The 22,042-nt window shown below is 40.6% G+C and overlaps 1 protein-coding gene across 1 annotated transcript in view; it reads left to right on the top strand.

The window, feature by feature from the left end:
* The window catches only part of Pkp2 (plakophilin 2), a 74,057-nt gene that overhangs the window by 30,116 nt on the left and 21,899 nt on the right, over nt 1-22,042 (top strand). The window contains exons 5-6 of the mRNA XM_020184928.2: nt 9,121-9,328; nt 17,828-18,005. Coding sequence (XP_020040517.1) covers nt 9,121-9,328; nt 17,828-18,005 — 386 coding nt within the window. The remainder of the gene's footprint in view (nt 1-9,120; nt 9,329-17,827; nt 18,006-22,042) is intronic.

The raw sequence follows: 22,042 nt of genomic DNA, 5'->3' as shown, positions 1-22,042 counted from the left end.
ATATCTTACTATTGAATCTTCTAACAAATGAACATGGTACCTCTCACCATTTATTTAGGTGTTCTTAATGTTTCTCAGAAGTGTTCTGCAGTTTTTATTCTTTCATATCTTCTGTCAGATTTACTCCTCAGTTTATCATATTCCCAATGCTTTTATTCACTGCAACTTGGTTGTTCATTTTTAGTATATAGAAATACAATTGAATTTTGTATATTAAGCTTGCATCCTATGGTATGACTAAATGCTAGTAGTATTTTTGGATATTTCACCAGATTTTCTACATAAAAGATCTTTACATATAGACAGTTTTATTTATTCATTCCCAACCTGGATGCCATGTATGTTTGTGTGTGTGTGTGTGTGTGTGTGTGTGTGTGTGTGTGTGAGAGAGAGAGAGAGAGAGAGAGAGAGAGAGAGAGAGAGAGATGGTCCGTAGTTATTTTGTAATGTCTGTCTGATTTTGGATTGAGGATTAGCCTCTAGAACGAATTATAAAGTATCCTGTCCTCTTCAATTTGCCAAAAGAGTTTGGTTAAAATTGGTATTATTTCTTCCTTAAATGTTGGTAGACTACACCAGTGAAGCCATTTGGAAGGATAATTACATGTACATTGGACTGCTTGAAGTTGTTCCACACTTCATTAATATCTATTCTTTTTCTTTTTTAGTCTTTTTCTGTTTCCCTCTAGTGGTTTTGTTTTTGTTGTTATCATTGTTGCTTGTTTGTTTGTTGAGACAGGGTCTTGCTATGTAGCCCAGGCTGGCATGGAACTTGTGATCCCTGACTCAGCCTCCTGGGTGCTGGCGTTACAGACTAGATGCTACTGTGCCTAGCTCTGTTTTTCCCTCTGGGTAAGTTCAATTATTGTTCAGTTACTTTCAGTTTGCTGATTCTTTTTCTACATTGTTTAATACACCATTATTTTCATTCACTGTATTTTTTATTTCATACATTGTAGTTTTCATTTCTAGAAATTACATTTGAATCTTTTTTTAAGTTTTCTATATCGTCCTCATCATGCTCATGTTCCATCCTTGGTTAAGGTTTTTGAGCATATGGAAGAGAGCTCAAATTTTGCTCCATTGATGTCCTTGTCTGCTAATTCTTCTGTGTCCATTCTGGGTGGGTTTTTATTAATTGGGTTTTCTCCACTTTATGGGTCATACTTTTCTTCTTCACTGCAAGCCTGGCAAATTTGTATTGAATGCCAAGCATTGTGAATTTTCCTCAGCATTTACTGAAGGTCAAGTAATTGGAAATACATATTTTGAAATTATTGTATGTTCGAGTAATGTATATTTTGTCTGTTTTTTTAATTGACCCCTTTTTACTATCAAATTATTGTTAATTTTGATAAATAACTTCCCAGTGAATACTCTCAAAATTAGTACACATTTACACTCCCACAAACATTGTGTCAAAGTGCTTATTTTCATGCCCCAATAACTATGACAAGATATTCATTCTTTTTTTTTTGTTTCATTAATCTGATAGGCAAAAAAGTGTTTTATTATAGAATAAATTTTCTGAAGTCAAGACTAATATTTAGTCAGCTTACTCAAACAGAATAATAGAGAAAAATCTTTTAACAATTATATATAAACACATTTTTATGGTTTGTCATTGTCTTTCATGTATAAACTCTTGTTGTAGTGTATAGTATAAATTTCTTTAAAATGGAAGGAGAATAAATGGCACTAACTCTTCCAAGTTCAAATCCATCTAGAGTTTCACATTTCCCATGATCTTTTATAATAATTTTATCCATAAAGAATTACAGAGCTATTTAAACCTCTCAACCTTTGCCTAGTATATTCAAAACATTCAAATTAGCTTTCAGAGAAACAGAGTTCCTTCCTTTATATTTCATACATGTATAAAATGGTAAATAAGTTACACAATTACACCAAGCACAGCTGACATAAATACTGTGGGAAACAAACCTAAGTAACTCTTGGTAGACAGGTAACTCAACCAGTAGAAACAGGAGGCAGAGACCACATAAAGTAACTACAGAAAACCAAACTTTTCCTCTGCTCAGCAGAGCACAGCAATTCTGCAGCAGACACAAGTTTAGCATATTCTAATTCACTTGAGATCTCAGCCCAGGTCAATGCCCTCCCCAACCCCTTCAGAAGCCAGTTGCAGGCTTTAGGCTATTTCACCTGTGCTTCTGATCATGCCACAACCCCCTCTTCCAGTTCTACGACCTGCTAGAGTAGCTCACAAACTGGGATATTACAAAGGGTACAGATGAAGAGAATATCTAGGGCAGGGCAAGGGGAGGGGTGCAGAGCTTCCTGCCCTCTCTAACTGACCACCCTCCAGAACCCTCCTTGTCCAGCAAACTGGAAGCTATCTGAACCCAATTCTTTTGGGGTTTTACAGATGCTTCATTACATTTTATATGGTTAATGAAATCATTAGCCATTGGTGATTGGCTTAATCTTCAGCCCCTCTATCCCATCCTCCCAGGGGGTAGAAGTCTAAAAGTTTCACTCCTCTAATCCTGATTTGACAGTCAGCTCCCATCCTGACACTACCTGAAGCAGCCAGTTCACCCATTAGCAGCCAAAAAAGTCACTTATTTTGGAAAGTCCAAGGATTTTAGGAATTGTATACCAGGAAGCAGGGACAAGGACTAACTGTGTATTTCATTCACAGTAACCTACCGGCTTTGGCAGTACCCTAAGTCAAGTATGTTTCACAGGGGAGAAAGGAGAAAGGATGTGCTTAATCCTCAGGTCACTTAGGGAAAGGTCACACAGAACAGCTTTTTTAATTTATTTTTTTAAACTCAGGGCCTTCACCTTGAGCCATTCCACCAGCCCTTTTTGTGTTGGGTTTTTTCGAGATAGGGTCTTGTGAACTATTTGCCCAGGCTGGCTTTGAACCATGATCCTCCTGATCTCTGCCTCCTGAGTGGCTAGGATTACAGGTGTGAGCCACCGGTGCCCAGAAGAGCTTTTATTAACTTGTTTCCGTTTCCATTTCTTTAGTTAATCATGAAGTTGAGCATGTTTCGGTACACAGTTTTGACGCTGTATTTCTTCCATCAGATGTCATTTTTTAATCCATGGTCTTTTTTCTACTGAGATGCATCTGTATACATTTGTAGGAGTTCTTTTCCTATTAATGCACATGAATCCACTGGGACAAATTTTTCCCCTGTTTTATTTTTCTATAAACCTGTCATCTTACAGTATCTTTCATTATACAGCATTTAAAAATTCCTATGAAGTAAAATTGTTGATGTTTTCCTTCATGGCACCGGAACTCAGTCTGTATCCCATGCCCTCAAACTCTCTGCTTCTCAGTCTCCTGAGTGCTAAATTGTTTTTAGTTTTAAAAGACATATGATTACTGGGTATTTGTCACTGACCCTTTCCCGGTGGGTTTGTTCTATGGGAAGAACAACTAAGGATTTTTAACTGTATTTAGTGAATCATGATTCTTCTTTATACATGTAGGTGAAGAGAATTGGCCTAAAGAGTCTTCCTTTTGTGGCTAGTCAGATAAACGTTTAAATCCTTTTTTTATTCTCAATGTTTAAAACCTGGACAGCATTATGTTTCCTTTCTCTGTCTCTCCTTTTCTCTTTCTCTTTCTCTTTCTCTCTCTCTCTCTCTCTCTCTCTCTCTCTCTCTCTCTCTCTCTCTGTCTCTCTGTCTCTCCTGTCTCTCTTCACTATGTTGCCCAGGCTGGCCTGGGATTACAGCAGTTGCCACCATGCTATCCAATTTAATTTTTCGGGTTGAAATTATTTGGAATTTTCTTCTATTGGGCTAGATTTCCATCCACTCTTACGCCCTCCCTTCCCACCCCAGCTAGGACTAGGGTTTGAATTCCAGGCCTCATGCTTGCTAGGCAGGCACTATACTGCTTGAGCTACTCCTCCAGTCCATTTTGCCCTGGTTATTTTGGAGATGGGGGTCTCACCAACTTTTGCCCAGGGCTGGCCTTAAAACTCCATCCTCCCAAACTCAGCCTCCAAGTCTCTAGGATTATAGGCATGAGTCACCAGCACATGGCTAAAGATTTATCTTTTTTAATTTTATTTATTGAGTTTTTTGGCAGTACTGGAGTTTGAACTTAGGGCCAACCTCTTGCAGAAGGCAATTTATCACTTGAGCCATCCCCCCAGCCCAGTTTCCACACTTATTTATAAATTACTAATTTGGTCACAGATATCTTCTTACATATCGGAATAAATCATTTCACTCTTTTTTTATTTATTAACATATTATAGTTGTACTGGAGGTACATTGTGACATTTACAAAAGTGCTTACAATATGTCTTAGTTAGATTCACCCTCCATCATTTTTTTAATCCCCCTTCACCACTTCTTCTTAGAATGGTTTCAGTAGGTCTCAGTGTTCCATTTTCATACATGGATCCATAATATTTCCACCAGATTCTCCCATTTTCACCTTTTCTTTATTTCCTCACCCCTCCCCCTGGACCACCTCCCAGACAGGACCTGTTTTACCTTCTTGTCCTTCATTTTGGAAAAAAAATATATATATGTTTGTTTGTTATACAGGGAGTTTCATTGCGACATTTACTTATGTATACGTGTTGCACCCTGAATTGGTTCATCCACTCCATTATTCTCCTTTCTACCTTAGTCCCCTTCTTATGGTGATTTCAACAGGTTTGAATGTTCCAATTCATACTTGTATAGAAAGCATATCAACTATATTCACCTTCTTAACTTCCTTGTTTTACCCTCCCGTTAATGTCCTCTTAGTGTGACCTGTTTACATTCTGGTCCTTCATTGTTTAGGTGTCTGTTCGTTGTTCTGTGTAATTTTTACCTCGGTATCTTACCTGTAAGTATATTATAAATCTCTTTACTCTTACTGAGAGCTAAGCTTTTGAACAAAAACTGGTTTTGAGAATAATGACATGAAAATTATACTCAGACTAATAATGAATATGCATGCTGAAAAACTGAGAGTCCTAATGCTATAACCTAAGAACATTAACAAAATCTTGTTGATATTAAGTAAATTTTTGAATTTATATATGAAAGACATTTACAATTTGGATATAAAGCAGTATTTTAAGTCATAATACCTTTAAAACTAATGGCAACTTTTCAGTCTTTTATTTATTTTGCTTTATTTTTTGGTAGTACAGGGCCTAATACTTGCTAGGCAGGTGCTCTACCACTTTGAGTCACTCCGCCAGCCCTTTCTCTGTGGATTGGTTTTTCGAGCTAGGGTCTTATGAACTATTTGCCTGGGCCTGGCTTTGAACCACATTCCTTCTTATCTCTGCCTCCTGAGTAGCTAGGATTACAGGTGTGAGCCACCAATGCCCAGCTAAGGATGGCATTTTAATACGCACATTAGTAGCAGCTGTGTGTTGAGTAAAACCTGTGTGCCCACCCTGTGACTGCCAATCTCACAGAATTCCCAGGACTGATGCAGGAACTGCAGAACTAATAAAATGTCTGTCAGTTCACAACTGCTCTGCCTGTCCTATGGATGCCTGGGCGTGTGGATATGTGGCAGCTATCACCAGTCTCCCCCATTGTTAGCTACATCCCTTACTGTTCATTAGGATAAATCGTGTAGTTACTATTTTTGAAGTCTGTGTCTGTATTTCCCATTTCCCAGTGAAGGGTACTAGAAGTGATTATTTTAAGTTTTGACACATTTTGCCAGTTGCCTTCCTGAAAGGTTAGGCCAATTTCCAGGGAGTGATGAATTCTAATGGGAAGGAAAGAAGTGGATGGGAGTGGCATTTCTTGAAGGAGGTGACATCTGAGCTGGATCATGCAGCATGAGCAGGACTTTGCTAGAAGAGAGGCAGACGAATGTCCCACGCAAGGAGAGAAGTGAAGGCAGTGGCTCCCAAGCTGCACCACGCCTTTGCTGGCTGTGCTTCTTGGCCACCTGAGACCCCCATCATTTGCTTATTTAAAAGTTGCCATGGAAGGGTGTGGGGGGAGGGGGGAAGGGGGGGAGAGGTGGCTCAAACAGTGTATACACATATGAATAAATGTATAAATAACTTTTTTTTTGTTTTTTTTTTTTTTTTTCTTTTATTATTCATATGTGCATACAAGGCTTGGTTCATTTCTCCCCACTGCCCCCACCCCCTCCCTTACCACCCACTCCGCCCCCTCCCTCTCCCCCCCACCCCCTCAATACCCAGCAGAAACTATTTTGCCCTTATTTCTAATTTTGTTGTAGAGAGAGTATAAGCAATAATAGGAAGGAACAAGGGTTTTTGCTAGTTGAGATAAGGATAGCAATACAGGGCATCGACTCACATTGATTTCCTGTGCGTGGGTGTTACCTTCTAGGTTAATTCTTTTTGATCTAACCTTTTCTCTAGTTCCTGTTAAAAGTTGGCACAGCATCATTATAAAACTAGAGAGAAAGCTGGAATTCTAATATGTGATCTGCCCTTTCATAAATTTGGAAATCATTCAAATAATCTGAAGTCCTGCGATAGGCATAGTGGCCTATTTCCCTTTTCCTTTGCTCACAGTGGGGCAAATTCCCCTGAGGATTCAGTCTAACTAGGAAACTCACCACCTCTGTGGTCCCAGCTGCTTCCCTGAATTTTACAAGACAAAGGACTCTGATCCTAAGGTACAGCTCCAACACCTACCTGACTCCAGTTAAGTGCAAGGTGGAGCATGTCCTCAGCTTCTTGTATGTAATGATTGATACTCACATGCTTGGGGAAATGGATAAAAATAACCCAGATCTGTTTTTGAACCTGGGAGGGGTTCCAAACACAAGGGAGCCAAATCAAGTGGTAGGCAGAGCAGGAGCTGGATTTCAGCCTTTATCTGCTCATCTGCCGGTCTGCAGTGCCCTTTCCAGACTCCAGCAAGTGCTGAGAGCCAAGGGGTAAAGGTGACAAGGTAAGGGAACCCACAGGCCTGGGCGACCTCTACACACCACTTCTCACAAACCTATCATCGCAGCTTGAAATGCAATATGACCAGCAAGACAGTTCACATCATATTTTGAAGAAGGCAACTTATAATTTATAAGTTAGAGTAATAAAATATTTCTAAAGCTACCAAGTACCTAGGACAAACAGGATTTTCTTTTTGCCTCTGATGAGTATGCTGCTACTATGAAGATCTGGTCTTGCTGACATTCATGAAGTTTGTAAAGTCTGAATGGAACTCGCGAAAACCTAACTATGAAATAAAAGTCGAAAGGATTAGACAAACATAAGTTATAGATTGTTTTAAAGTAAGTTGCCGCTTTTTTTGTTTGTAAGGAAATATAATAAGAGTAGATGAACGTGATCAAATAATCTGTTGGACCAGGTTTAATTGATAGCTAAGAAATCTTTATCATTGGCATTGATGTGTAAATGTATTAGAATAAAACACTTGGTGGCACTGTCGGTAATGTCAGCACTTAGGAGGCTGCGGCAGGAGAATCATGAGTTCAAGGCCAGCCTGGACAACATTGTAAGACCCTGCCTGGAAGGAAGGAAAGAAGGGAGGGAGGGAGGGAGGGAAGGAAGGAAGGAAATTAGAATTGCTTTAACTGGTTCCCATCTAAGGCCTTAATAAAGGTGTCAAAAATTATTTTCCTCTGTATTAAAACATCACATGATACCCCATTAATATGTACAGCTGTATATTTATCAGGTTTTTTTTTGAAGTACTTTCCTCTTAAGGTTCTTGCAAGCTATTAATTGGATAATGTATAGGAAACTCCGTGCTCTGCTGATGCCTCTTGCTGGTAGACGAAGAGGAAGAGTTGTGATTTTTGCTTTGTTGCCTTCATGGTTATTACTATGATTATTTATGACTCTTATTCCTGCCTTGCTAGTCTTTTCCCCAGTCCTAACAACGGAAAGTGCACAGACTGGAAGATGGTCATAAGTACCATTTGTATTAGTTATATGATGGGAGGCAGGAGTTTGAGACATAGAAAATGTGCCCACATTGTGGGGCCAGGTGTGAGGCTCTCCCCCTACAGGAGTCATTTGAAAGAGAGGCTCGTGCCCGTTCATAAGAGCTTAGTTCCTAAAATCTTCTGTGTTAAGATGGTGTAAATGGGTGAAATCTATGCCAGAAGCTCTTCCCCACTTAAAAATTTCAAAGTCAGACGTGAGAAGAAGCCAACAAGAAAGAAAGCTGTTAGACTACATTTCAATGCACCAATGCTGCATCTGCTCTTGATTTGTTTATTGACAGATATTTGCAGCTTAAAACACATCCCTTTGACTCTGTTTGACTTTTTTTTTTTTTCCAGTGGGACTGGGGTTTAAACTCAAGGCTTCACACTTGCAAAGCAAGTGCTCACAAAGCAGGTACTCTACCACTTGAGCCACACCTCCAGTCCTGTCTGGTTCTTTTAATCTGCTATAGTTCCTAATCTAAACTAAGTTTTATTTTTTTTTTTTTTGGTGACAAGGTCTCATTGTATACTCCAGGCTGGCCTTGAACTTGCGATCATCCTGTTTTAACTTCCTGAGCTCCTGAATGCTAGGATTACAGGTGTGTGCCACCACACCTGACTAAACCATCTATTTTCTTTTCCATTCCTAGTTCTAGTCTTTTCTCCAATAAAAAACTTGCTCTTTCTTGCCTATTCGGATAGAAGAAATATTTTCTATGTAGCATGTCAAAAAGTATAAAATTATTTACTTAAAGTGCTTGCTTACTCTATATAGATCATTTAAAATACTCAAAGCAATCAATCACAAAAATAACTTGCTTCTGGAGGTATATCGCATTGCTACTAAGATTGCCATGATATATGAATTAATATTTCTACCATTGATCTTGACTGTAAAATTTTGTCCTGGAAAAGGCACTCATGCACACGTTCTTCCATAAAGTTTCCCTTAGTTTCCAGGTTCCTAGCTCTCTTCTTTTTTATTATGCTCTAAGGGTTTGATCATTTAACTCTTGCTGTCTACTTGGCTAGCACTCACTCGCCCTTTCTCCCTCACTCTTCCCCTCCCAGCTCCTCGATGCAGGCGGGAATCTTGTACCACAAGTTAGTTGTTGACTGCTAAGTGTCATGAAGTATCAGTGAACGTCATCTGTTCATAGGACATTGAGTGTCTCAATGCCACATCAAAATGTATAAATACCAGAAATGTGTGTGCTCTTCTTCTGCAGGTCAATCAGCTTCACGGCATCCCCAGGCTGCTGCAGCTGCTCAAGGTTCAGCATGAGGAGGTTCAGCGAGCCGTGTGCGGGGCCCTGAGAAACTTGGTGTTTGAAGACAACGACAACAAGTTGGAGGTTGCTGAACTAAATGGGGTGCCCCGGCTGCTGCAGGTGCTGAAGCAAACCAGAGACTTGGAGACTAAGAAGCAAATAACAGGTAGTGCTTACTGAACAGAACAGAGCCCAGCCAGAGGTCATGTCCTGTGATGTCAGACGACTGATGCTCCTTATTAGCCAAGAGATGGCTTTAAAGAAACAGATCGTCCATGTCTGACTGCTTTTTTCCAAGGGGGAACATCTTCTAAAGCTTGTGCTTAATGATTTTAACTAGAAATTCTATGTTGCTTTGATTAGATGTCTTTAAAACAACTTGTTGACAAGATTCACCACAAGGGCTGGTGGAGTGGCTCAAATGATGAGTGTCTTCTTAGCAAGTGTGAAACCCTGAGTTCAAACCCCAGTACTGCAAAAGAAAAAAAAAAAAATCACCTCATGAAAATTATGCATAAATTCACTAAGAGCCAGCACAATAGTTTGGGAATATATGGGGTTTCCATGGTGTCCAAAGCATTCTGAAGGAAAAGTGACAAAAGCCGTACCCCGTTATTCTGCATTCAGTTTGCTGCATCTGTACAGGAAAGTGACACGGAGAGGTAAAGAGTTTTCTAGCAAAGAGGATCAGTGGAATCAAATTCGTCAAAACATAGGAATCATTTTTCCATCTTTCATGGCCTGGACCCCTCATACTACCTTTGCAGCACTCCTTCTTCTCAGTCCTCCAAAGAAGAAGAAAGAATGGGTAGATAAGCTTTTTTTTCAGTTCTGTATTTCATACTTTTGTTCAAATACTGATTTGAACGAGTAAATCCTCCCTTTCTGCCGGGTGGATTGGACAGATGAGCTATTCAGATAGAATTAAAGTCACCTCTCTAAGTAGTATGACCCTGTAATGATGTGTGGATGTCACCACACCGGCTCCCTCAGCTCTGTTCAGTCACCTGCACAGGTGGCAGAGTGTTAGAATGTTCCCAGCTGACATCGTCAGTAGTGGGGAGACTTTTATTAAGTATCTTCAGTGTCTCAAGTGAAGGACGAACTTTTTTAAATTTAACTATCACAAAAATTTCGGTTTTTAGGTTAGTGTTAGAAATTGAATCTCAGTTTTGCAAGAAAAATAAAGCTCAAAGGAGTTAATGCTTTTTAACATAGCAAAAGTTTTCTTAGCCTGCATCAGTGACTTACACCTACAATCCTAGCTACTCGGGAGGCAGAGATCAGGAGGATTATGGTTCAGAGCCAGCCTGGGCAAATAGTTCCATGAAACCCTATCTCAAAAAGCCTTTCACAAAAAAATAGGGCTGGTGGAGTGGCTCAAGGTGAAGGCCCTGAGTTCAAGCACCAGTATCACACACACACACACAAAAAAAAGTTTTCTTAAAAAATAGTGATCGTAGTTGACCATATTTTCATAAATCCTTTGTGTGTGTGTGTGTGTGTGTGTGTGTGTGGTGCTGGGGATGGAACCCAGGGCCTTGTGCATGCTAGGCAAGCACTTATTTTTTTCTATAAAAATTTTATCAATATGTCTTCCTTAAAATATCGTATTTTTTTCTATTTTGATTTTTTTTCTTTCTGTGCTGGAAATTGAACCAGGGTGTCCTACCACTGAGCTACATCCCCAACCCCTATTTTGATATATTTTAATTGTATAAAACTCTGTGACGGGTTGTAGCATGCTACTGTTCTGCCATTCCATGTCATATTAAAGTGTCTGCAGAAACGAAGAGTACTGACATCCATTCAGCCAACACTTACAGAGGAGCTGTCAGGTGGCAGGCAGTAGAGTCACAGCCTAGGGAGCTGTTGGTTTTGTTTTTCCATCCTCTGAAGCATGAAGGGTTATGTGATGGTTGGCATAAAAGCAAAAGACAACTTCACACTTAGAAGCCAACTTCTTCCTCATTAAAATATAGCAATGAACCACACAAGGGAATCAAACAGATTCTCCAATTTCACAGTCAGAAAAGACTCCGTGAGGGAGAGAGATCTCATCATGGGCCTTAAAAGAGGAGACTGACTTTGGTTTGGATTTGTGGGGGAAGTGGTGTTTGTTTGTTTGGGGTTTGGACTCAGGGTCTCACACTTGCTAGACAAGCACTCTACCATTTGAGCCATGCTCTCAGCCCTTTTTGCTTTGGTTTGTTTTTCAGATAGGTTCTCAAGTTTTTACTTGAGCTGGTATCAGACTGATCCTCCTACCTCCACCTGCATGTAGCTGAGATTACAGGCATGTACCACCATTCTAGGCTCCCTGTTTCAAGAGCAGCAGCTTTTGGGGGTTTTTCTGTTTTGTTTTTTGGTGGGACTGGGGTTTAAACTTGAGGCTTTGCACTTGCTAGGCAGACACTCTACCACTTGAGCCATTCCTCCAGCCCTGGGCTTCTGTTTTGAGATAGAATTTCACTACCTTTTGTCCAGGCCATCCACAAACCATCCATCTCTGACTCTCCCATCTCTGCCTCTTAAGTAATTGGGATTACAGGTATGAACCACTGCACCTGGCTTTGGATTGGTCTTTTGAAAGAGAATGAAAACTGTTCCTGACAAAGTGAGCATCACTAGAAGGCAAAGAGGCAGAACGATGCTGCTGGAAAACAGAGTGATTAGAAGTTAGTGTGTATGGTCATGAGAAAACCTGGGGGAGGGGAAGTATTTCAAAGGAATAATTCAGTGAACCACACTTTCTCCTTTCTTGTACAGGCAATAGGAAACTAAACTCAGGGAGCATTCTATGCTACTGATGTCATACAAACCACGTGGGCCTCTGTAGATAATCTGTGGAATAGCTAAGTGGAAGGTGATTGTATAAAACCCAGAATTTCTAGCATAGCCTCCCCACACACACATACACACACACACTGGTGGTGTGCATTACCTGCTTATTGCATTGAACAGATTCTTGGACATTTGATACAAATCCTGAGTGACCCCTTTACGCCCTTTAGCTAAAGAGGTGCTTTCTGTACTTGCCTAGCAAGCACAAGGCCCTGAGTTCAAATCCCAGTATTGCAAACAAATATGTTTTTTAAAAACAGTGCTTTCTGGGCCTCAGAAATAAATTGTTGACCTAAAGTATACATGTTTGCATCTTTGTTTAAAAATGCACAGCAAGTAAACATATGTGAATCTTTTCTCATTGGTCTTTCTTTCTTTTTTTTTTTTTGGTACTGGGGTTTGAACTCAAGGCCTCATGCATAGTAGACAGGTGCTAGACCACTTGAGTCACCCCTCCAGCCCATTTTGCTTTAGTTATTGGATAGGGGCTCCCATTTTTGCCCAGGTCAGCTTGTGACTGACTACAATCTTCCTACGTATGTCTCCCAGTAGCTGGGACTGCAGGCATGTATACCATTACGCCAGGCATATACAGCATTATACCTGTCTTATTGGTTGAGGTGGGGATTGTGCCCAGGCTAGCCACAAACCGTGATCTCATCTCCACCTCCTGAGTAGCTGGGATTACACGTCCCACCATGCCCAGCTTGTCAGTCTTACTTTGATTTTTTACTGAGCCCCTGATGTGAGTTAATCACTAAACTGGGGCTGCCTGTCTTCCATCTCTGTTTCTCCTGACAACTCCACAAGGGGTGGGAGTATAACTGATGATTTTCATATGATCAATGAGAGGTTCAGAGATGGCAAGTAAATTGTAAGGCTACACACCTAGTGAAGAGCAAAGCCCAGGTTTGAACCCAGTTTCATCTGGGTGCTTTGCTATATTAACCCACCTGCGCCTTATGAAAGACATGGTGACTCATCTCCACATGGAGAAGTGGTTCATGTTTTAGACTCTTGGATCAGAGATCTCCACTTGGCTCCTCTTTGCCTATCCATTTTATCATCTTGCCTCTGCCTTGTCTTACCATAGCTCTGTGGTTCAGTATTGCACCTTGCAATCTTTTCCTCCTCTCTGCTTCTAGCGATTTCTTTCTAAAAAGAAAACACTGCCCCGTTGTTCCCCTTGCTAGCAACAAGGCAAGGTCCGTACTCTGCTGTGTCCCACACAGAGATTTTATGATGTGAGCCTGATGATCTGTGTCTCTTTCAGACCCTTCTAAACCTGGTTCTGAAATCCCAAAGGACTTGCTAGTCTTGGTACCTTTGGAATCCTTCTGCACACCTAGACCACGGGGGTGAACCCCCTCATCTGTCCTTTAACGCTAGGTGGCCTCTTGCATCACGCCTGTATGTTTAACTGTGGTGCCACCTGCAGTGCTGGCAGAGCTTTCCCAACAGCTGTTTCCCAACAACTGCTGATGTCTAACCAAACGTAGCAAAGAGCCTTGTGGCCTGGGAATAGCTAGATCACATACTAATACTTGGGTTCTAAGATAAGACTCTGATTTTTCTGGCCAAAATGTTAAAAAAAAAAAAAAAAAAAAAAGGTCTGGTCCCATCCGTTGTGTGTATGAATAAAAAGTTCAGCGCTAGAACTTAATTCAATATCTTCCTGTGTCAGTGTGAGAGGGAATCTCTTCCCTCCTCCAATGAAAATGAAAAGACTTCAGGCTCAAAGGCGGCTCCTTCCCACCCCCCAGGAAATCGCTCGCTCTCAGCCTTACCAGGGAAGTATGGTCCTCTCACTTTACTTGAAGTGAGTACAGCGCACCTTCAAGGCCATTGAAGAGTGAGCATGTGCTGGCGTGAACTGGGCGGTGCCCTGGGTTAAAACAGACAAGTCATGATAAGAACGAAGCAGGGGTCTCCTGTGCGTAGTGTGTAAGGAAGAGTCCAGATGACCTCTATGTGATTTGGGGAACAACTAATTGGATTGCTATATTTTAATAAAATACCAAAAGATGTTTTGCTATAAAATGTTTATTATGCATCTTTAAATACTGTATATTGTTTTATTCTGGATCCAAAATGTACAACCAGGTATCCTGGGTTTATGTATAACTCGGAATAAATGATCTTTGCCAGAGAATAAAGAACAACTTCCTTTTGCTCTGCTCTGACCACTTTGAACAGCAAGGCTAAGAAAAATCAGTCCTCTCATTTAAAATCCTTGTTACCAATGTCATCTCCTCCTCCTGCTCCTCCTCCTTACTTTTCAATGAAGATAGGGGATTCATTTAATATGAAATCTGCGAGTTTTGCTATGTAACAGTTCATGCAGACTGGTTAAATAACAGTATTTCCTGTCCTACAAGACAATGTTAGAAAATATGTGTTCATAGCTATAAGACCCTTTACTAGTTAGCTATTCTTTGCAGCATTATAGTTGACAGTAAGTTTCTGAATGTTGCAGTTACAAGTATCTCCCTAATGTGTGCTAAATATTCAAATCATGTCTCTTACCACTATCCAGGTCCCTTTGGTTTTGGCTAGAATTAGAGCCTAGTGGTAGAAAATCACAGGCAGACCTGCTGCAACAGTGAACTATAAATAATAGAAACTTAGGTACTATGAATAAATTACCCAGAAGTTAAACATGAGACAAATGAAAACCTGTGGTAGTGAATCTAGAATTTGATCACTGAAGAGGACATTGTTTCAGAGTTATTTAGTCCCTTGGTGTCCAAAAGAAACCAGTTTTGTGGGAGGTGGGAGTGGGATAGGATTGTTTAGTTTTTGAGACAAGGTCTCCCAGTGTATCCCAAGCTGGCCTTGACCTTTTGATCCTCCTGCCTCAGCTTCCCAAGTGCTAGGATTATAGGTATGAGCCACCACACCCAGCTAGGTACTGGGGATTGAATGGAAGGCCTCACACATGCTAGGCAAGCACGCTAACTCTTGAACTACACCCCACTCCCAACTTTTATGTTTTTTGTATTTGGTTTTTGAGATCAGGTCTTGTTACCTTTATCTGATCTAGCCTCAAACTTGCAATCCTTCTGCCTCTACCTCCTGAGTAACTAGGATTACAGGTGTGCCTGTCTAGAATATTTTTTTAAAAGATATAAATTTCTGGAATCCATCCTGAGATTCTGCCTCCATAAATTTGGGGTGTGGCCCAAGACTATGTGATTCTGATTTATTACTGGGTTCATTTAGAAACTGCTCATTGACACTAATCTCAGGTTAAATCCTTATTGACATTTTGGTGAGGGATGAGCTCATTTTTACCCACCCTAGGGATAGAGCTGGATGTATAACCATGGAGATCTTCCTGTTTTCTTCAAAGTGAGCCACAGTTTTCTTCCTTAGGATGGCCACTTGTTGGTTCTGGCTTTGCCCTCCATGGTCACAGAAAATTCTATCTAGCTGCTTAAATTTGCCTTTCTTTAGTTACTAGACAGCATGCATTCCTGTCTAGCCCTACATTAGCCCTACTATCTTTTGGTTTTGTGTTAAATGCTTTCCCTTCTTGTGATTGGTTCTTGCTGGTTGTGTAAGGGGGATGGGGAGGTGTAAGTTTATGTAACCCCAAATCTCTGCTGAATATCTTAGCTTTTTCCCAGCCTCATGTCATCCAAAATTTGGAGGCCATGACATTTTTATATAGTATTCTCCATTAAAAATTCAAAAATCATACCAAAAACTCCCCATACTATATACTTAGGTAGAAATAATGTAGCATGCCTCACTATAAAGGATACTGTCTGTTCAAGGAAAATTCCATTCCCTTTGTTCAAATTAATCCTCTCTGGCTCTTATTATGAGGTGCTCCTTTCCTTTGAGTGCCCTGTGTGGTCCTTCTGAAAAGAGAAACATCATTATGCCTCACTTTTTTAAGCCTCTGGCAGGCCAAGACTGTTAATTTGTTTGCTTATTTGGAACTCTGGAAGCTTTTCTCTCTCTCTTTTCTTCTAACTTTCTTTTGTAGCTTAGTAACCCAAACTCAACTTCAGACCTGCCTTTAAATTGTCTTCAACCACCTCTGGCTGAGTTTTATGCTCTGATCCCCTGCAGGGCCTCTTAAGATGAAGAGGGAGGAATGAAGTCATTGTGTTGCAAAACCTGTGCTGAGGGACAGCTGCTCAGGACTGACCCCAGATGCTGGTTTGATAAGGAAAAGAATGGAATGCCAGAAATCCAGTCTTCACCAGATGGCAGGCTCACTGTCCCTATCTGTGTCTAATGGAGACTACAGATGTAGGCTGCAGTGAAAACTGGGTTAATGTTTCAAAAATATACACAGTGAAAACAAACTGTTTAAGCACAGAATATTAGTATGCTAATCGATTGGGCCAAATGCATGTATGGTTGAATAATTAGCAAGCTTTAGCTGTGCAGACTAGTACTTCAGTCTTAAATCAGGGGAAATGATAGCACCACTTAATTCAACTGAGATCACCATATTCACTTTGTTCATCAAATAGTTTGCCCTATAGCCCTGCCTCTCTTCTCCCTTGGGACAGACAACGCAGGACATTTAAGAAGGACTGGGAGGTGGGGAGGATAGGGTAGAAAAGAAAGAGTCATTCCCTCTCTTTCTCTTCCCTCTCTGCTTCCCTTTCTTAGGTGATAGTGAATAAATGACAGTACAGGATGCTGATGAGACTAAGGGTCACCAAGCAGCAGGATACAGGGCAGGGAGGGGCAGGACTAAGCCTTGATGTGAGTACCAGAGGAACCATACAGGCAGAAGAAACTTTTGAAGCCAGGGTCAGGCACCCCCAGTGCTCTCCATCTCCTCACTAGGGCAGTCTACTGAGGTATGAAAGACTGCAAGGCAAGATTACACTTGCCAGGGTCCCTAAAATAGAAAGCAATACACACATAGTTCTTCTTCCACTGATTTGGAAGTTTTTGCATACTAACCTTACAAGAAAAACACTATCCTAAATGTATATGCCACCTTCTATCCTCTCTCAGTACCAAGATTCCGTCTTTCACAGTGCCCTGGAAAGCGCAGTACAAACCTGTCTTAACTTCTTCCTGGCTGGCTATGGCCTTTCCTTTTAATGTGAGAGAGTCAAGAGGGAACGGGAAGAGTTTTGTGAGTGAATATAGCACTAGTCTTAGACCAGTACTTAGACCATGTAAGTTGGCAGATAGATAAGATACAGTACTTTGCCCTTTACTGCTAAACTATAAAATAAGAAATACATACAGTAGCCAGCATAAAGCCCCGGGGAGCATAAACTGTGTCACTGGCAGGAGTCAGTAAACAACTGTTGATGTTGACCAGCCTGCTGTTGACAGGCATACAGAAAGGCTTCCTGCAGCTCTTCCGGCTCTGAATGGGAGGCAAAATATCAGGTGAAGGTAACAGGTAGTGAGAAGGAGGAGACAGGGAAGATAGTCTGTCTTCTGTGGATCTAAAGAAGAGAAACAGTTCTTTCAGAATGCTGAACTGAAGCCTTCATTACAATAGGGCTGTTTCAAACCTCCCTGTTGGTGAGCCCAGAGTTTATTATCCTAATGAGGTCAGCTTTGAGGCAGGGTCACAAAGATTAGCAGCAATAAAGGTTTAGGTATTTCTGGCTCTTATTAACTGAATAACTGAAACCTGTTCAATTTTGTATCATAAGCAATGTATCTGACTGTTCTTAGGGGTTACCTTCCATTACCATCTACTAAGATCTCAGCAGGTTCTTTCCTCAAAGCCCCCTCCCCCTTTTTAAATAATGAATCACAGTGCTGGAGCAGATGGCCTTAACTGGACTTTCCACCCTGCACTGTTCTCATGGTAACTCTGCTTTTCTAGGTTTGCTGTGGAATTTGTCCTCTAATGACAAACTCAAGAATCTCATGATAACAGAAGCCTTACTCACTCTGACCGAGAATATCATCATCCCCTTCTCGGGGTGGCCTGAAGGAGACTACCCCAAAGCCAATGGTTTGCTGGACTTTGACATATTCTACAACGCCACTGGATGCCTAAGGTAAAGTTACCCCATCCCTTCCACCCCCGCCCAGATGGAAGATGTAATCAAAATTCCCCAGCCCAAGAGAAATTGAGATAAAATCTGCCTTTCCATCCCTCCTCTAATGACACAGTTTGTTTTGATGCAGTGTTTATCTCCAGTTAGTCACACCATATGTATCAGATACAAACACAGTACATATTACATACCACTTAGCAGCATTATGATAGCTGCTAAGAGTTTTCCTTAAGGAAATTTTAATCTATCAGGGAATGTAGATGAGCAAATTAGCTGGAATCTCCCATAATGCAGTATTGAGAGCAGCGGTTCTCAAACTTGGTCCCACCCCAGAGTACTGAATCAGAAACCCCCCCAAGGTGGGAAGCCCACCTTCAAAGCCAAAGCTCTTAATCTAGATACATTAGTGTTTGTCCCATGTCCACAGACTATGCTGATGTAGATAAAACCTCTGTTTTTCACAGTGTTGTGACATCACAGGGTCAGAGAGGCCAATTTATCTTCAGACTCAGTTCTCAGTATGGTGTCGGGTCTGCATCTCAGTGTTTTGTTTTAGACGTTCTGGGTAAGGGGATATCTGCACTGCATTTCAGACCGTCAGAAAAGACACAAAGATGAAAACTGAAGTAGGACATCGTTCCAGGAGAGAGTACATGTCACACATGGTATGAAGAATAACCAGGATATCAGTCAGAATGTAAGAAAAAACTTCCAGAGAACCTGTCCGTAATAACACTTTCCATGACAGTAGAGAAATTTATTGAGTGGTTACTTTCCCAGTTTACTCTTTTTAAAAAAGATTTTAAGAGAAGCCAGGCACAGTGGCTCATGCCTATCATCACAGTGTAATCTCAGCTGTGTAGGAGGCAAGATCAGGAAGATTACAGTTCCAGGCCATCCCAGGCAAAAAAGTTTGTAAGACCCCATGTCAATAGGAAAAAATCTGGGCATGGTGGCACATGCCTATCACCCAAGCAACAACAGGAAGTATAAAATAGGAGAATCATGGTTCCAGGTCAGCTTGAGCAAAAAGTGAGACCCTTTCTCCAAAATAACCAGAGCAAAAGGGCTATGGTGTATGGCTCAAGTGGTAGAACACCTGCCTAGCAAGCATAAAGCTCTGAGTTCAAACCCCAGTACCACAAAAAAAAAAAAAAAAAAAGATTTCAAGACAGATGTTGGCTAGTTGTAATGTGTCAATCTTAGCTGCACAAAAAAGAACCCAGATGTCAGCACATATCTTAATTGGTACAAGTTCATTTGTGGGCAACATGAATCGTGGTTTTGGCCTTGTGTTTGACTCAAGTTACTGTATGTAGTAAACCCCTTCGGTCTTCTCTGGAGAAAAACTTCCACATATTCCAGCACCTTGTTTCCTTGATTAGGCTTGACATTAGGCTTGACATTTCTGGTCTGCACAGAGCAGTGGTGCTGAGTGATCTCCCCTACAGGTAAAGTGTCTGCTTTGCTAATGATCTTGAGGCAGCAACTCCAGGTCTGCCAACTGGGAGCTGTTGTGAGATGGTGCACAGCCTAGTCTTTGAACAAATAGCACCAAGAGGTGCCCAGAGTTCATCAGGTAGCAGGTCATTTATCCACAGGACCAGCACCTACCCAAGGAGCTCTTCCAGAAGCTCAGTGCTACTTTTGGGCCCTTTGGAATTACATATGTTTCACTATTGAAATCACTCACTGAAAGTCGATACAGATTTTTATAAGAGTGATATCAGTGTGCTTATGCGACTGTCAGTGTTCTCTTAAGTGACACTACAGTAGCACAGTGAGTAGGAGAGAAAGACACTAGTATGCCCCAATGTGTGCTGCACCAACAAGGAAGTGACTGTTGGCATCTCTTCTTTGATCTGCATTCAGTGGCACCATGTTGGTAGCTTGAAACCAGCCAGGGGGTTTTTCACTAAGAAATTGGCATAGTCTATAGATCACAGGGTTCCTATGCCCCGACCCAGAAAGCTGGCCACTAGACACTGACCAGCACACCACTGGCACTTGATTTCCTTCAGTTAATTACTTTAATATCAAAATGTGATCAATTACTATAGGCATATGCCTCCGTAATCATCCCCTTTCAAAAAATAAAACAATTCTTTTGTTTTGCTGAAAGACATTATGAAACTTCATCACTTCCCTTTTTTTTGAGTTGAGTTGAAAAAACCTGTTTAGACATCCCAGTCTTTTATTTATTTATTTATTTATTTGAAGTAGTAAGTGTAACATAGCTAAAATACTTCGTAATTGATTGTAATTAGTAGAATACACTTCCAGATATCTCAAGTTTCAGAAGATATATGTGACAATCATAGACTTGCAATAAAGCAATAGTTGCCACCACACCCCCCATTAGAAAGAAGCCTCTTCCTTAGTATGACAGTACTGGGGTTTGAACTCAGGGCCTCACGCTTGCTAGGAAGGCACTCTGCCATTTGAGCCACTCCCACTCCACCAGCAGAAGCCCCTTCCATAGCATGATTTCATAGTGCCACTTCCTTGGGAGTTGGTGTGACTTAGTTGTTATATCTGCATCTTGTGCTATTTCCATACATGCATATAATGTACTTTGATAAAATCCACAACTCTATCACTCTTAGCCCATCCCCCATTTATTTTATAGCTTTTAGTGGATTTCGATGTGGTATTTTCACACATACATCACATCCTCCTCCCCACCTCCAGTGGTTTGCCAGCAACTGCCCCCTGTTACCATTCGTGTTGTTGTTATCATCATCCTCATCATCATTTTAGGTCTAGTGTCCACATATGAGCAAAAACATGCGATATTTGACTTACTGAGCTTGGCTTATCTCATTCAACATGATAGTCTACAGTTCCATCCATTTCCTGCAAATGACCTAATTCTTTTTTAATGGCTGAATAATATTGCATTGTTTATATCTATATCTATCTATTTATAGATATATAAATAGATATATACAGATATATATATATAGATATAGATATATCTATTTATAGATAGATATAGATATAGATAGACAGACAGATAGATAACATTTTCTTTATCTATTCATTGGTTTTTGAACACCTGGGCTAACTCCATAGCTTGGTTATAGTAAATAGTGCTGCAATAAACAGGGACGTGCTGTGTCTCTATTGTGAGCTGATTTACATTCCTTTGGATATGCCAAAGAGTGGTATAGCAAGATCATATGGTAGTTCTATTTTTAGTTTTTTGAGGGACCTCCATACAGATTTTCATAGTGACTAAACTAATTTACATTCCCACTGATAGTGAATAAGGATTCCTTTCTCTAGCTCCCTTCCTCACATCATTTGTTACTATCTGTTCAATTCATTTTTTAAAACTTACTCTAATTATTTTTTAGCAGTACTGGGATTTGAATTCTGGGCTTCCTGCTTGCGAGGCTGGTGCTCTACCACTTGAGCCATACCTCCACCCCCCCATTTATTAATTTGATTATTCTTTTAGCGTTCTAGATATTAATCTGATGACTAGCAAGCATAAGTTTCTTCGCATTCTGTAGGTTGCCTCTTAATACTGGCAATTATTTCCTTTGATGTGCAGAAGCTGTTAAATTTGATGCACTCTCATTTATCAATTCTTGCTCTTATTTTCTGAGCTATTGGGGTCCTGTTCAGAAAGCCATTTCCTGTGCTTATATCTTCAGGTGTTTTTCCAGTGTTTTCTTGTAGTAGTTTCAAAGTTTCAGGCCTTACATTAAGGTCTTTGAGCTATTTTGAGTTAGTTTTGTACACAGTGAGAGATAGGGGTCTAATTTCAATCTTCTACATATGAATATCCAATTTTCCCATCATCATTTGTTGAAGAAACTGTCTTTTCTCAAACTAGATTTTTGGCCCCTTTATCGCAAATCAGATGGCAGTAGCATTGCTCGCTTGCTTTAGCTGTTCAAGACCTTTTATGCTCCTATGATTTTAGGATTGATTTTTTATTTCTGTGAAGGATGACATTGGGAATTTTGATGGGGATTGCATTGAACCTGCAGATTGCTTTTGGTAGTTTAGCCAGTTTCACAGAACTG

The sequence above is a fragment of the Castor canadensis genome, chromosome 8, assembly GCF_047511655.1.
Source record: "Castor canadensis chromosome 8, mCasCan1.hap1v2, whole genome shotgun sequence".
In the NCBI taxonomy this organism is placed as follows: domain Eukaryota; kingdom Metazoa; phylum Chordata; class Mammalia; order Rodentia; family Castoridae; genus Castor; species Castor canadensis.
The sequence above is the reverse complement of the archived record's forward strand: the minus strand, read 5'-3'. Positions and strand labels throughout refer to the sequence as shown.